This window comes from Cetorhinus maximus, chromosome 6 (genome assembly GCF_964194155.1).
Source record: "Cetorhinus maximus chromosome 6, sCetMax3.hap1.1, whole genome shotgun sequence".
Classification (NCBI taxonomy): Eukaryota; Metazoa; Chordata; class Chondrichthyes; order Lamniformes; family Cetorhinidae; genus Cetorhinus; species Cetorhinus maximus.
Genome location: NC_135884.1, coordinates 39,580,733 through 39,597,817, shown reverse-complemented (window position 1 = coordinate 39,597,817; position 17,085 = coordinate 39,580,733). Strand labels below are relative to the sequence as shown.

The 17,085-nt window shown below is 45.2% G+C and overlaps 1 protein-coding gene across 2 annotated transcripts in view; it reads right to left on the bottom strand.

The window, feature by feature from the left end:
* nampt2 (nicotinamide phosphoribosyltransferase 2) overlaps nt 1-13,313 on the bottom strand; it is a 63,706-nt gene extending 50,393 nt beyond the window's left edge. For both annotated transcript variants that reach the window (XM_078543644.1, XM_078543645.1), the window contains exons 1-5: nt 13,154-13,313; nt 8,113-8,248; nt 4,915-5,018; nt 3,843-3,971; nt 3,008-3,166 (exon numbers count right to left, since the gene is read on the bottom strand). In XM_078543644.1, the coding sequence (XP_078399770.1) occupies nt 3,008-3,166; nt 3,843-3,971; nt 4,915-5,018; nt 8,113-8,248; nt 13,154-13,222 (597 nt within the window). In that variant the 5' untranslated portion in view covers nt 13,223-13,313. The remainder of the gene's footprint in view (nt 1-3,007; nt 3,167-3,842; nt 3,972-4,914; nt 5,019-8,112; nt 8,249-13,153) is intronic.
* Nucleotides 13,314-17,085: the final 3,772 nt, after the last annotated feature.

Below are 17,085 nucleotides of genomic sequence, written 5' to 3'. Positions count from 1 at the left end.
TCCCCTAATTAATTATCCCTGCTCTGGATTGTTCCTTTTCCTTCTCCATGGCCAACCTAAACCTTATAATAAAACGGTCACTGTCCCCTAAGTGCTCTCCCACTGATATTTGATCCACTTGGGCCAACTCATTCCCCAGAACCAGGTCCAACTGTGCCTTCCCTCTCATTGGATTGGAAACATTCTGGAGCAGAAAATTGTCTTGAATGCTTTCCAGGAGCTCTCGCCCCTCTTGTACCTTTGAACTATTCCTATCCCAGTCTATATTTGTATAATTGAAGGTCCCCCATTATAATTGCTCTATGATTCTTGCACCCCTCTGTAATTTCTTCGCAAATTTGTTTCTCTACATCCCTTCCACTAGCTGGTGGTCTATATACTACACTGATCAATGTTATTGCTCTTTTTTCATTCCTCACCTCTAGCCAGAGATTCTGTCCGTGACCCCTCTGGAACATTGTCTCTCTCCAGTATTGTAATGCCATCTTTAATCAAAACTGCTACGCCCCCCCAACTTTTCCTCCTTTCCTGTCTCTCCTAAACACCTTGTACTCATGAATATTTAACACCCAGTCCTGCCCTTCTTTGAGCCAGGTCTCTGTTTTAGCAATAATATCAGAATTCCATTTGTCTACCTGTGCCTGCAGTTCACCAATCTTATTAACCACACTCCATGCATTCACATACATGCACATTAACCCTGATTTAGGCTGTTTTTACTTACCCCCTTACTCTGACCCCATCTAAGGACTTACTATTGCCTACTCATATAATTATCTAACTATATCAAAGTCTCCAAGTATCCTATTTACCTTGATACTACTATGATATATCCTACTTATCAGTTAATACTTCTTTATTTCTCACTGCCAGTTTCTCTCCTCTCCAATTTGAATTTACCCTCAGGGTCCCATTGCCCTGCCAATCTAGTTTAAACCCTCCCCAACAGCACTAGCAAACCTGCCTGCGAGGACATCAGTCCCAGTCATTTTAAGGTGCAACCTGTCCTCCTTGTATAGGTCCCACCTGCCCCTGAACTGGTCCCAATGCCTCCGAAATCTCAGGCCCTCCTTCGTACTCCATTTCTCCAGCCATGTGTTGAACCGCTCAGTCTTCCTCTTCTTATGCTCACTAGCACGTGGCACTGGGAGTAATCCTGAGATTACTGCTCGAGGTCCTGCTTTTTACTTCCCTTCCTAACTCTGCAAAATCTGTTTTCAGGACCTTATCCCTTTTCCTACCTACGTCATTGGTCCCAATGTGGACCACGACCTGTGACTGTTCACTCTCCCCCAAAAGAATGTGCTACAGCCGCTCTGTGACATCCTTGATCCTGGCACCAGGATGCAACATACAATCCTGGAGTCACATCTACGGCCGCAAAACCACCTGTCTGTTCCCTGAATTATGGAATCCCCTAACACTTCCACTCTTCCTCCACCCCTACCATACAACTGAGCCACCTGTGGTGCCAGGAACTTGGCTCATGCTTCAGTCCTCCAAGGAACCATCTCGCCCCACCAGTATCCAAAATAGAAAAGTGGTTAGAGAGCGAGAGAACATCAAGGGATTCCTTCACTATCTTAGATATGCCGGTCATCACCCTTTCCCTCTCTGCCTGTGTACTTATTAGCTGCAGTGTGACTACCTCTATAAACGTGCTATCCAGGTAATCCCCAACCTTGTGGATATGCCTGAGTGATTCTACGTGCCGCTCGAGCTCAAGTTTCTGCATCTGGTGACACTTCCTGCAGATGTGCCTTTGTGCCTGCATGACTTCCCACATCCCACAAGATGCACATTCCACATGACTGAGCTGCATTGACATACCATAAACTTTGTATAAAATGTTAACTATAGTATGGTGTAATATAATAACTCACCTGTCACTTACCAATCATCTCCTCTGTGCCAAGTACGGAAAGGCCTATACTTACCAACCAACTTACGGGACTCTTGTGACATTACTTTTAGATATTTTTTTCTCCACTCGCATCGTTTTCAGATTCCTGACTGCCTCCCCACTTGCGCCTTTTTCAGATTCCCAACTGTCTGTCCTCTCCAAAATAAGTTATTGAAGCAATTATGGTCTGACACAATTGGGTAGCAGCACAAATTCCCTTGCATACAAAAACATAGGGCTGGATTTTACGGGGCGAAGAAAAGCTGGTCAGCAGCTGAAGCACCAAAAAAAGCCAGACCCACAACCAGTGGGCTAAACTGGGCGAGAGTGGAAATTCCATCCTTCAGTGGGAGGAAGACCACACCCCGCCCACAAGAAGTGCCAGTCAATCTGATTGGGTAATGGCTGCCAGAGACAGGCAAGTCCCAGGCTTTTAGGGCAGGAGGGATCCATGAGCTCAGGACAGTCGGGGGAAAGAGGAAGATGGAGGGTCAGGTCTTGGAGGGCAGGCGGAGAGGAATGAAGAGGGGTGCCCCTGATGCACACAGAGCACCCCCCAGAATGATGTGTCCCCCATTCCTTCTTGCCCTTTTTCAACCTGGCCATGTATTGCCCACTGATAGCCTACACGATAATACAGTTGGCGCTATGTAATGTCCCAGTCATTTAGCAAGAAACTCAAATGACCTTTAATTACTTATTTAAATATGGCAGGCGAGCTGCCGATTTCAGCACCCGCCCACCTAGCGTATATGGGGGACAGGTTGGGGGTGGGCAGGAAGGTGGTGGGCTAAGCACTCCTTGTATTTTATTTCCCCCCAACTGACAAAAATATGCCTGGGGTGGCGAAGGGAAGGGGCATAAAATTCAGCCGATGGAAACAGTGAAACCAACTAATTTGAACAAATTATCCAAATAAAATCTACCAAAAACTGCCCCATTTGATTGAAACACCTCCAAGTTCATGTTTGCTATATTTACTGCCCAGACATTATTGCCATCATGCACATCGGAATGGTTTATTGGGTCATCCCAAATCAAAATTACATGATAAAACACCAAAGACAATTATACCCAACGTTGAAATGAAATGTAAAATAGTACCTCTTGTGAAGAGACTCCTCTGTAACCAAAGTCATGAAATTTGAGCTCCAGACCATCTAGACTTCCTGATGTTTTGTGTAAGTATAGAGCTAGAATCTTCTTAAATTCCCTGGATATGGTAGCAACAGTGATAGGATACCAGACCTGAACCAGAATGGTCTGTTGAGAGAAAGCATATAGATTTATTTTTGCTAAATTATTACTGAAAAAAGCTTGAGCCTTAATGGAGTCTATTTAGCTCATTTTAACTCACAGATTCTCAAAGTCAGAACTTCACTACTTGTTTCAGGGCCAGTGGTATTAAACATTTGTGAAGCTTCCAATGGATAGTGCAGAGAGAATGATGGTGGAAAATGGAGCGAGTAGTAGTTGTGTCCACTCCCTTACAGCCCAACGTCAAAAATGCAGGTGGGATAGCATTAGCCACTGGAGTTCCTACTCGGCTTACCTCTCATGGCCCCAATATACAGTGTGCCTACAAGAGGCTGAAATTAGGTCCACAAAAATAATTCAGGTTAATTTTATGACCTGGAACACTGAAGAAACACAGATTCTTCCACATTTGAAACTGATTTCCAGTCTTCAATAAAATTTCTAACTTGACCTGTTGCCTCTGCCTCTGAGGGCTTGTCCAATACCATATTTTCCCAAACGCCACCCCCAATGTGGGGTGAGGGGGGGTGGGGAGGGGTGGGGGGGGGGGGTGGGGGTGAGGGGTGCAAAACAACTGTACCAATCCTGGTGCAGACACCTGATAACAAATGCCAATGACCTGCTCCCTAGAATTCTCATAGGATCAGGCATCAAGATTCAATGATAAGCAGTGAAAACAAACCTCAATGTAGTTTGTCAACCAAAAGCATTTGGGATCCGTATTCTCCACTGTAAAAAGAACATTCCCACGAGGAATGATGCTTCCTTCGGGAATGGCTTTAATACGAACTGGTAAATGTCCATTGTGTTTCTGAAATAAAAGAAAATTTCAAGGCATATTCAGGTAACATGTTTCAGTTTAAGAAGGATCATATTGTACTACTCTGAAGAAAAGTCATAAGGACTAGAAACTCTGTTTCTCTCTTCACAGCTGCTGCCAGACCTGCTGAGTTTTAATAGGATTTTCTGGGTTTTTTTCAGATTTCCAGCATCCGCAGTATTTTGCTTTTATTTCATAGTGTAGTGCATTTCATTATATTTTCTAGTAGTACGACATTCTATTTCACTCAATGGGACGTGAAAACTGCCTTAACAGGTGGTGCACAAATGCACTGTGGGAGCAAACTGTAGGCTATAATTTCAGATATAGAAAAAGCAAGATTGAAGAAAGACAAGAAGTCAATCTAAATCAATTTTACAAACAATAAAAATAATGAAAAAAAATTTCACATATTTTTGTACACTTCAAAAAACAAACATTTTTTCAACCACTGAAAATTTCCACCGACTTAGGCATTTGAGTAGGCCATTAAGCTCCTACAGAACATCAATGTGCTCCAGTGCATGGGTAATATGTTTTAAAATCAAGTCCCAAAATTACATCAAGCAGGGTCATTGTTAACTCCTAGGATGCATCTTTGACAGAGTGTAAAAGGTTCAGTACAAGGTCTGGATTATAGGGAATAATACAAGCACAGCTGTTGCTGCTGAGAGATCATTTAAACCCCAAAACAATAATCCCCTATTTAACAATGGCAACCCAAGCTCAAGGTGCACATATATTGATTGGTATTCAAGCATGAAATCACATTATTAAAAAGTGACATACCTGTATTTACAGTTTAACTGTGAAACTAATACATAATGAAAATGGTAAAAAAAAATTCTGCATCATGAATTTCATATACTCAGGGTTCATCTAAATGAAATTGTTTGCACACACTAATAATTTTTCTAAAGGGATAGTTTTCTACCGTTATAATGTATCGCCATCCTTCCTCGTGAAAAACAGACTGCTTGAAATGAAGCTCATAGATTTGTTTGGCTTGTTGAATTTTTTCCTCTGTCACAACTGAACCTGTAGATTTATCAACAAGATAAAATGGTAATATATCAGGGCAAGACCCTAATGGTGGAAGGTCTTCCAAGAGACAGATACCCTCAGTACAAAGTGGTAATTCAATGAATACCAGAATGAATCTATGCATCAGCACAAATTGAAACAGTTAGGTACTGATTGTACTCTCCTAGCCACACGGGGCACAAATCAAAATTGTGCTCCTCTTGCACCAGCCAATTGTTAAAAGATAAAATAAAAATTTCAACATTTAGGCAAAAGAAAATTAAATGCTAAAATATGGTCAACAGTGTAAACTGCAATCTACTTCAGTTATATTGCTGCTTAACATGGTCATTCCATATATGCAAGAAGGGACCCAGGGATGGCAATACATTCACTTTACCCTCCCAAGTCAATTTTGTAGCAATTGAAAATGGAGATGAGGCTGTAATGGCCATTGGATTGCAGGCGATTATGATATTAGATTATTGAATGCCAGTAGAAAATAGATTGGTTATTGTGGCAGCAACAAGCTGCGACTGTACTTTGTAGATGAAACTCAGATTACGCAAAGGCTTGGTCATTTCTTAACTCACTGGAAATGATGCAAGAATAGGTACCAATGAAACTCACACATAATTTCTATTTCTATTCCACAAGATCACTGGTAAAATCTTGCAAATATCTGGGGAGGATATTCAGGAGTTATTCTGCTGCTATAACTGACCTGGGTTGCAAAAGTGTCTAATTTCATGATTAATATGTTTTCAAAGTATAACTTTTAGTTTGGGGATTGAAGTTTTAAATGTAACATAATGGAAGCACCTGGTTTGGCAAGAAGCTGGTAAACAGACCCAAGATAATTGCGATTCAAAGGATGGTCCATGTTTACTTAAAGAGGTCAGGGGTGGAAGTGTGAAAACATTAAACAATGGGTCACCCCTCTCTGAGTTTCTTCATACAGATGTCTACGGTTGTCTCCATAATTAAATTATTCATGTGTGTCCCAGGATCAAAGAAAGGTTTAAAAGAAACAGGTAAATAAGGGAAGATCTTAAAGTATCCATATACTTTTCAGATTGAAGGACAGATTTGAAGTTGGAGGTAATGGTTTTGAATTTCTACCTGGAACATTTGAGGTATATCACACTGCCATGGGAGTAGGTTGCACGGAGGCACGTTTTGGGTTTATCTGTGTGTTTTTTCATAGAAAATGTTAAGTCAGCTCAAAAGCAGTTTTGAAACAGTAAGTTTATGTCTGTAGCTAGAACAGCTTGGAAACAGGCAATTGAAGCCAGAGAGTAGTTTTCAGAAACAGAGAGAAAGAATTTGCCAGAAGTGGTAGACTAGAATCAAAAGAGCTATCAGAAATCAGGGGTATTTCAATTGGAGTCACTAAGCAAAGGGGAAGTGAGGCCCATGCTTGAGGTGGTGTGTTCACAATCATGAGGTGCTCAAGGAGAGTTGAAAGGTCGCTTAGCTGGATGCTAGTGTAAGGACCTCAAGAAATCTCATACCTTGGAGAATAGCAGCAACACTGAGGAGAATCAAAGTGAATTCCTGAGAGCTGTGGAACGCCTGGGTTTGATTCCAGGAGAAGAGGAACCCTCAAGATCCTGTAACGAATAGGGGCACGCTTGGGTGGAAATGAAAGTAGAACAGGCTGTGTCCTGTTGAGATTTTCGGACTTAAAGAGCAAGTGTTTGCAAAATATAGTCTCAAGTTAGAAATACTTGCTTTGTTTGACTTGTCAAACGTGAAACCTTGTGGTGTAATCCTTTCAGTAAATAACTGGGAATTTCTTTTTAAAGGTTAATGATCTCTCTCGAGATTATAATGCCTGAAAAAAGAAGAGAGACCCACATCCTAGACCCACTGAGAACGATAGCAGGGGAGCAGGCTGAACAAGAATACAACAAATAAGTGAAAGGAATAAGATTCAGAAAAAAAATTACAATTCAGGAAACATTTTTTACAATGTCAGCAGACAGCATTTTACAAAACAAAAGCAAAATGCTGAAGATACTCAGCAGCTCAGGCAGCATCTGTGGAGGAAAAAGAAAGTTAATGGGTAGAATTTAATCAAGCCTGTTGTGATAGGAAACATGGCGGTGGGGTCCATTTAATCATCTCCTGGCAGTGGCAAAAATTCCCGCAATTAAGTTGGAAGTGGAAACAGGTCAATGTGGGGAAGATTGCCTATTGGTGGCGTGATGTCAATTAGGCTCATCATTGAGTCAATTGACACCAATTATCCCTGAACCCACCAGGATTTATTGGTGGCTCAGAGATTAAATGCCAGTGGCATGGCTTTCCTGTGCCTCCCAAAGGCTGCCAGGCAAAGACATTCCCTGGTGCTTTCTTCAGGGAAGGGGCCAGGCCTCTTTCAAAGAGACTTAGTGCCCAATCGAGGGTCCCAGCATCAGGAAGGGTGGGCAGCTGGAGAAAGCCACCTCTGCCCTTGCCTGAAACCCCCACAGAAAGCAATGCCCCTGCCCTTGCCTTCAACTCCCAGTGGCGCTGCCGGCAATGGAGAGCTGCCGGCCTGTAATTGGCTGGCAGTCTGAGAGGTGAAATTTCCACCGCCGGTGTCCAAAATCCTGGGGTACGACCAACACTAGACAGTTGGGTCTCGCCCACAGAAGCAATGCAGGTTCCCCATCGGCTCTCCAACAGGTAGTCAGGATCAGCGTTAGGAACATTAAATCCTGCCCAATGTTTCAGGTCTGTGACCTTTCATCAAATCTCACAGACCTGAAATGTTAACTCAGTCTCTCTCCCCAGAGATATTACATTTCCTGCTTTTATTTCAAATTTCCAGCATCTGTGGTATTTTGCCTTGACCTTTTAATAAAAGCCTTGTGGCAAACAGGAAGTTTGAATTGTTGATATAGTATGAGGCCTTATAAAAGGAATCTGCCGCATAGCTAAATTTCTAGGATGATTTTCATTGAATTCGGCCTAGTTAAGGGCGTGTCTTACTGCATCCTGCCTCCCAGCTAGCATATAAAAATACAAATAAGATCAGAGGTTGTACTAAATTGTGATTGGTCTACTCAGTGGTTTTCAGTCTTGATTTTTTCTTTAAATCCCTGGTCAACAAATATTTTACCTGATAAATATTTCTTCAGGATATACTGTAATCCAAAGAACACAACTTCTTTGAATTTATCATCTTTTCCTTTACGGCATTCAAAATAAGAGTAGATTTTACAGGTGTCTGGTGGATACTGTTTGAAATGAGTAACCTGAGAAAACAAAAAAAGACCTTTAGTGTCAGAGATTTAATTAATAGTTTTAAGTTTCGAATTAAAATTTTCCCACCTCAAAAGTAAACATTAGAAAGGCAGCATGATCATCTCCCACAAGTTTTTAAAAAGATCAAGGTGTCATAGTGCAAGGATGGAGAGAAGAGAAAGCCAGAGAAAAAAGGAACAGAGAGAAAGAGAGAGCAGAAGAAAAAGCAAGAGAGAGCAGAGGTGTGAGTGAAGCAAGAGAAAGTAAAAAAAAGTATTTGTGTAGAACAGCCATACTACACGGTTAGACAGACAATTACGAAAGATCAACTATATCAGTTCTGATCAAAAATCAAACTATGATCCCCCTATTGTTATCTAGCACTGGCTACAAAGAACCATTTAATAGGCAGACCCTATATTAATATTAATATGAAATCATGGCATGAGTATGATCTGACAACTGTAAAAATCAAGATCATGATTCTATTTGCTGCATGATCGAACAATTCCAGTCACTGACATTCTCAAAGGGAGCTTCCACTGGCAGCAAGAAAGCCCACCAGTTTCAAGCAATACAGTCCGCTAATATGTAAATTTGGGTCCTATGATGGCCAAGTCACCTATGGCTAAATTTTCAATTTCCCAACTGACCAACCCTTCATCCTTTATGTACTGTGAGATTTCTGTAGCCATTGATTTGTTCAAACACCCCATAATTTCCACCGTTGTTGCTTATTAGGTATTTTAACACCTATACTCTCTTCCATTGTGTTCCTATCCCCTATGGTCCCTTTGCTTCCTCAAGTCTAGAGGCTGCAGTCGAACATATCTGAACCACACCCTCGCTGACCTTGAATGAAATTTCACTAGGCGACCAGGAAAAGGCAGAAAATACACCAAACTTATTTTTTAAATTATTTTTGTGTGGCCAAGAGGAGCAAAGATGCTGTTCCAGGCTGCACAAAAATAATGTAGACGACATCATTTTTAACAGTAAAAGCTATTCTGGACAGTAAATCCCCTCCAAGTCAGGCATGATCACAACTTGGACAAATATTGTCATTCCTTCAAATATAGTTGGTCAAAATCATGGATCCCCCTACCTTACAGCAGTGTGAGAGCGCTTTCATATGGAGTGGTTTAAGGAGAAAAAGGCCCACCAGCACTTTCTCAGGAGTGACTAGGGATGGGCAATAAATGTCAGCATTATCAGCAATACCCATATCCTGAGAATGAATTAAAAATACTACTGCAATACTTTAAAAAAAAAGTTAAGGTACTTCCAGAGTGATAAAATAATGTTGTGCTACAAAATACAGCTGCCAAAATGGCAATAATAGAGGACATGAAACTAAAATGTCAAAGAGGTTGTAAATATTTTCAAGCAATAATATTACGAGGATACACCATTGATTGCTAATGGGTAAAATCTTTGCCCTCGGAATTTTAAGAGATAAAAGAGATCCAAGCTAGTCAAGCGTAGCATAGCTTTGTAATAATCACCTTTTTTTTTGTACAATCAATAGTGAAAATTGCCCTGAAAAGGAAGCATAATCTTTAATCTAAGGTTACCTTTACACTGCAAATGAAGCAATATGACAAAGAGACTGCTTCACAACACTAAAAAGTGATACTTAACTTTGAAGTTAAGGCCCAGCTTGACTCCAGAGAAATGCAGAGGGAGGCTACCTTCCTCTTTATTCCACTTTCCTCCAGTCAGGGTGGGTCTCGACTTTAGATTCACACTACCGCTGCACCAAAACTGCAGGTTTTTTTTTTGTTCTTGGAGTGTGGATTGGCAAGACCACACTTATCGCGCATGCAAATACAACTGCAACTTATACTGTGCAACTTGTTTCTCCTGTTAAAAGGTAATGAAATGATCCTACCCCATCAGGAATAAGTTAGCAGTAATTTTACACTGCTGACAGTTAAACAACTGCTCTCCAGACAATGCGATTTTAAGATAAATATTTGAGGAATTTGCTACAAAAACCGTTGAATTGTGCAGTATTGTTTTAACTTTAACGGAGGGACCCCACAGCATGGCGTTATTGTTTCGAATTTACACAAATGATTCGGCTTCAGAATTTCAACGCAAGTTAGTTAAATTTGGCCGAGATGAGGGAAAATTTCTCTACTCACAGGGTGCTGAATCTTTGGAATTCTCCACCCCAGAGGGCCGTGGAAGCTCAGTCATTGAGTATGTTTAAGGTAGAGATTGATAGATTTTTGATCAACAATAACATAAAAGGGTTATGGGGATAGTGTGGGTAAAAGGCATTGAAGTGTTCGATCAGCCTTGATCGTATTGAATGGTAATGGAGGCTCTATGGGCTAAATGGCCTTCTTCTGTTCCTATGAAGAGGGTATTCACAGTTTAAGAGGAAAGCAAAACAAGTTCTCAAATGCAACTTTCGATAACAAATGTAATTTTCTTTAAACCAGTCGAGTCATTTGGGCGAAAAGGAAATATTTCTGCAAAGAAAAAGAAAAACTTGCAATTATGTAATACTTTTCAAACTGCCAGGCATCGGAGTACTTCCAGCCAATGAAGTAGAGTTAAAAGCAAAAAACTGCGGATGCTGGAAATCCAAAACAAAAACAAAAATAAGAATACCTGGAAAAACTCAGCAGGTCTGACAGCATCCACGGAGGTGAATACAATTAACGTTTCGAGTCCGTATGACTCTTCAACAGAACTAAGGAAAAATAGAAGAGAGGTGAAATATAAGCTGGTTTAAGAGGGGGGGTGGGACAGGTAGAGCTGGATACAAGGCCAGTGATAGGTGGAGATTGCCAAAAGATGTCATAGACAAAAGGGCAAAGAGGTGTTGACGGGTGGTGATATTAGCTAAGAAATGTGCTAATAGGTGACATTAAGGATAGAAAGCAGGATGAGCAAGGTACAGATAGCCCTAGTGGGGGTGGGGTAGAGGGAAGGGATCGAAATAGGCTAAAAGGTAGAGATAAAACAATGCATGGAAATACATTTAAAAATAATGGAAATAGGTGGGAAAAGAAAAATATATATAAATTATTGAAAAAAAGGGGGATCGGAAAGAGGGTGGGGATGGTGGAGAGAGTTCATGATCTAAAGTTGTTGAACTCAATATTCAGTCTGGAAGGCTGTAAAGTGCCTAGTTGGAAGATGAGGTGCTGTTCCTCCAGTTTGCGTTGAGCTTCACTGGAACACTGCAGCAAGCCAAGGACGGACATGTGGGCATGAGAGCAGGGTGGAGTGTTGAAATGGCAAGCGACAGGGAGGTCTGGGCTATGCTTGCAGACAGACCGAAGGTGTTCTGCAAAGCGGTCACCCAGTCTGTGTTTGGTCCCTCCAATGTAGAGGAAACCGCATTGGGAGCAGCAAATGCAGTAGGCTAAATTGAGGGAAGTGCAAGTGAAATGCTGCTTCACTTGTAAGAAGTGTTTGGGCCTTTGGACGGTGAGGAGAGAGGAAGTAAAGGGGCAGGTGTTGCATCTTCTACGGTTGCATGGGAAGGTGCCGTGGGAGGGGGTTGAGGTGTAGGGGGTGATGGAGGAGTGGACCAGGGTGTCCCAGAGGGAACGATTCCTGCAGAATGCTGCCGGGGGGGGTGAAGGGAAGATGTGTTTGGTGGTGGCATCATGCTGGAGTTGGCGGAAATGGCGGAGGATGATCCTTTGAATGCGGAGGCTGGTGGGGTGATAAGTGAGGACAAGAGGGACCCTATCATGGTTCTGGGAGGGAGAAGAAGGTGTGAGGGCGGATGCATGGGAGATGGGCCGGACACGGTTGAGGGCCCTGTCAACCACCGTGGGTGGAAAACTTTGGTTAAGGAAGAAGGAGGACATGTCAGAGGAAATGTATTTGAAAGTGGCATCATCAGAACAGATGCGACGGAGGCGAAGGAACTGAGAGAATGGGATGGAGTCCTTACAGGAAGCGGGGTGTGAGGAGCTGTAGTCAAGGTAGCTGTGGGAGTTGGTAGGCTTGTAATGAATATTGGTGGACAGTCTATCACCAGAAATTGAGACAGAGAGGTATAATGAATTAGAGTTGTTTTTTTAAAAAAACCTATATATATAGTGTATATGAGCAATGAATGTTAAGTTGGGCTTTATCAGTACTAATGACATGCAAACATTTTTGCACGATTGCATTCATAATTTTTCATTCATCCTAGGCAGTTTCAAACACCTGCTGAACCACAAAAATGGCTATATAGATTCCAAATTGACAAATTGGTACTGATCATACCCTGAACCATCATTCTGAGCAATGCTCGAGATAAGGAAGCAGCACTCTCCTGTTCACCGGCCCACTGGTCCTTGCGTTTCAGCAACAAATGCTTCAAGGCACAGATATACCATGGCCATTTTTCATCCTGTCATTCCAGCTCACCTGGGGAGAAACAGGGCTAGCGGTGTTCCCCCAGGAACTGCCATAGGTTACCACCTGTAACTTCTCTGAACTACTCCCAGTCTTCACTGGATGTACAGTACTCAGATGCCTGGTCATTTGAAAAGCGTTATATGAACATATGGATTTTAAATCAATACTGTATCCTAGTCAAGAAACATTTGTTTAAAAGTGTCAGTCAAGATTAAGATAACCAACTGTACATAAAATCCAGCACATTCTGTGTGCTTGCACTTAAGTGTTAGCAGCCATAAATAGTAGAGCTTCTGCATAGAAAATGTAAGCAATTCCCCAGCTGTTCTATTCCAGTTGCAGTCACTGCCTGTGATGGATTTAAGAAGTATCACTATTGCTCATTGCATGGCTGCAGCCTGGTCAACCCCCACTTCGCCTTAATCCCTGACCCCAGGACAGAGGTAATAAACAAGACGGACAATCAGCAGCTGACGCCCGGCTCCGTACCCAGTGCCTGGTCCCCGGGAACTAGCGGCGACACCAGCCTTTCACTGTACCTTGTAGGAATCAGTGGCCAACAAGATGTTGAAGGCGAAGGGAGCAGCAACGGAGGGGGCTTTATCCATGGCCCCCGCAGCACTGAACTCTGGCTCTGTCTGGCAGACTGGGTAAGTGTCAGCTCAGGCTGCAGCGGAGCCGGTCCAAGTCCAACGTCAACCCTGACGGAGCGTCACAGCCCAGGGCGGAGCCAGGACAGAAATGGGCGTAATCCCGGAGTGCCGGCTCCCCCGGGGGCAGACCCGGAGTGATCCCGGAGTGCCGGCTCCCCCGGGGGCAGACCCGGAGTGATCCCGGAGTACCAGCTCCCCAGGGGGAGACCCGGAGTGATCCCGGAGTACCGGCTCCCCGGGGGGAGACCCGGAGTGATCCCGGAGTACCAGCTCCCCGGGGGGAGACCCGGAGTGATCCCGGAGTGCCGGCTCCCCCGGGGGCAGACCCGGAGTGATCCCGGAGTGCCGGCTCCCCCGGGGGCAGACCCGGAGTGATCCCGGAGTGCCGGCTCCCCCGGGGGCAGACCCGGAGTGATCCCGGAGTGCCGGCTCCCCGGGGGGAGACCCGGAGTGATCCCGGAGTACCAGCTCCCCAGGGGGAGACCCGGAGTGGTCCCGGAGTGCAGGCTCCCCGGGGGGAGACCCGGAGTGATCCCGGAGTGATCCCGGAGTGCCAGCTCCCCGGGGTTAGACCCAGAGTGATCCCGGAGTGCCGGCTCCCCGGGGTTAGACCCAGAGTGATCCCGGAGTGCCGGCTCCCCGGGGTTAGACCCGGAGTGATCCCGGAGTGCCAGCTCCCCAGGGGGAGACCCGGAGTGATCCCGGAGTGCCAGCTCCCCAGGGGGGTGACCCAGAGTGATCCCGGAGTGCCGGCTCCCCAGGGGCAGACCCGGAGTGATCCCGGAGTGCCAGCTCCCCAGGGGGAGACCCAGAGTGATCCCGGAGTGCCGGCTCCCCGGAGGGAGACCCGGAGTGATCCCGGAGTGCCGGCTGCCCGGGGGGAGACCCGGAGTGATCCCGGAGTGCCAGTTCCCTAGGGGCAGACCCGGAGTGATCCCGGAGTGCCGGCTGCCTGGGGGGAGGCCCGGAGTGAACTCGGAGTGCCAGCACCCCGGTGGGGGACCCGGAGTGATCCCGGAGTGCCGGCTGCCTGGGGGGAGACCCGGAGTGATCCCGAAGTGCCAGTTCCCCGGGGGGAGACCCGGAGTGATCCCGTAGTACCGGCTCACCAGGGGGAGACCCGGAGTGATCCCAAAGAGCCAGCTCCCCAGGGGGAGACCCGGAGTGATCCCAGAGAGCCAGCTCCCGAGGGGGAGACCCGGAGTGATCCTGGAGTGCCAGCTCCCGAGGGGGAGACCCGGAGTGATCCCGGAGTGCCAGCTCCCCAGGGGGAGACCCGGAGCGGTCCCGGAGTGCCCGCTCCCCAGGGGGAGACCCGGAGCGGTCCCGGAGTGCCCGCTCCCCAGGGGGAGACCCGGAGCGGTCCCGGAGTGCCAGCTTCCCAGAGGGAGACCCGGAGTGGTCCCGGAGTGCCAGCTCCCCAGAGGGAGACCCGGAGTGATCCCGGAGTGCCAGCTCCCCAGAGGGAGACCCGGAGTGATCCCGGAGTGCCAGCTCCCCAGAGGGAGACCCGGAGTGATCCCGGAGTGCCAGCTCCCCAGAGGGAGACCCGGAGTGATCCCGGAGTGCCAGCTCCCCAGAGGGAGACCCGGAGTGATCCCGGAGTGCCAGCTCCCCAGAGGGAGACCCGGAGTGATCCCGGAGTGCCAGCTCCCCAGAGGGAGACCCGGAGTGATCCCGGAGTGCCAGTATTTCTGTTGAAGCAGTGCTGTGCGGGATGCGAATTTTACATTCCCAGCTGATTTGGTATTGGACAGCTTTTCTCTACCCTGATTGGTTTGTTTTTCAGTGCCCTGATTGGCCATTCAGTCAGAATGTTTTGATTGGTTAATCAGGGATTCCAGGCACGCGCTCAGTTTGAACGCGCGGAGCCTAATGCAGGTGAAGAAGAAATTGGTGTGAAAAACTCCATTTACCCCGAACTGTATCAGATCAGAAAATGTGCTCGAAAAAAAAATCTCTCTGAAGAGGAAGGCGAGATGCTTGTGAAATAATCAGGGGTAATGTAATTTTACAGATCAGACGGGGTTTTTTTGGTGCATACTAGGGCTGGGGTAATTTATAGGGGGTGCTGGGGGTAGTTCACAGGATTTACTGGGGGGGGCAGTTCGCCGGAGTTACTGGGGGGGTATTTCACAGGAGTTACTGGGGGGGGCAGTTCACTTGAGTTACTGGGGGGGTGGGTAGTTCACTGGAGTTACTGGGGGTAGTTCACAGGAGTTACTGGGGGTAGTTCACAGGAGTTACTGGGGGTAGTTCACAGGATTTACTGGGGGGCAGTTCACAGGAGTTACTGGGGGTAGTTCACAGGAGTTACTGGGGGTAGTTCACAGGATTTACTGGGGGGCAGTTCACAGGAGTTACTGGGGGTAGTTCACAGGAGTTACTGGGGGTAGTTCACAGGATTTACTGGGGGGTAGTTCACAGGAGTTATTGGGGGTAGTTCACAGGATTTACTGGGGGGCAGTTCACTGGAGTTACTGGGGGTAGTTCACAGGAGTTACTGGGGGTAGTTCACAGGAGTTACTGGGGGTAGTTCACAGGATTTACTGGGGGGCAGTTCACTGGAGTTACTGGGGGTAGTTCACAGGAGTTACTGGGGATGTAGCTCAAAGGAGTTACTGGGGCAGAGCATGGTGATAAGGAGTGCACCAATACCAAATTTTACATCTGTGACATGTGGAAGGTACTGACACTCTTGTACAGTTCATGCAGAACTATTGTTAGGTATCACTCTGTTATTTAGATGTGGGCAATTATTTTTGTCCTATGCTTTTTGGTCAACTTCTCAGAATATAGTAGATTTGCCACATTTGGAGTACTTGAGATGGTGAGGGTGTTGTTAATCAATTAGAAAAAGTTTACTTGTGACACTTCCATGAGGGTAAATTTTTGCCAATCTTTGCTCTTGATGTGCCATCTCAGATTATGGGGCTGTGCATTGGAGAAATTGGCAGAGAGCCATTTTCATTCCAATTTTCCTGCTAACAAATCAATTAGATTCGTTACAGATGGAGCTGGAGAGTTTTGTCTGGAGATCAACTGCATTTGTTCCTTACAAGTAATTATTTCAATAAATTAGTTTCGTTTATAGGAATCAGTTGCAAAGGAACAAGCACATTTTTACAAGCCTTAGACCTTGGCTTTGAATCTAGTGCAGAATGACTGGGTTATGGGTGCCTCTTTCTGGTAGAAAATATCTTAAGTGAAATAAGTTGCTTCTGAAATACAACTTCTGGGTTAGGGAGATTTTCCTTTAATTTAGGAATAGCATCGTTTCATATCATGGAATTTGCTGGCTGCATTTTCTGCTGTTCCAGAAGCAATCCTAAGCGGAGAAAATTCAGACTAAGCTGAAGGGAAATGCCAGGGCCTCAGCCTGCCATTTTCAATTTATTATTTGGATTGTTATTCCTGAACCTAGAAATGGGGGCCAATACCGACTGGTTGTATGATGTAAAGCCCTTTGAAGCCACAGCAAAAGAAGTCTCCAGTTAAAACAATGGAAAGAACAAGGCAGACATGATTTTTATATCACTGCAGTTGTTGTAATATTCCTTAAGGGATAGCCAACATGCCATCACTTTAAGGGAAGCATGTCATGTGATTCAGCCTCAGTTTCACTTCGGCCTGGAGCAGAACACAGACACTCTGCAGCTCTGATGTCCGCAAGCTTTCTATCCATGTATATACGTTCACATTTGTCTAGAATTAATAAATGAACCTGCAACATGTTTGCACAATCCCTTATGAGCAATTGGTGTCTTTTTATCATTATAAAAACACATGACATGGTGTGCAGCAGTGGTTCCTTCCAA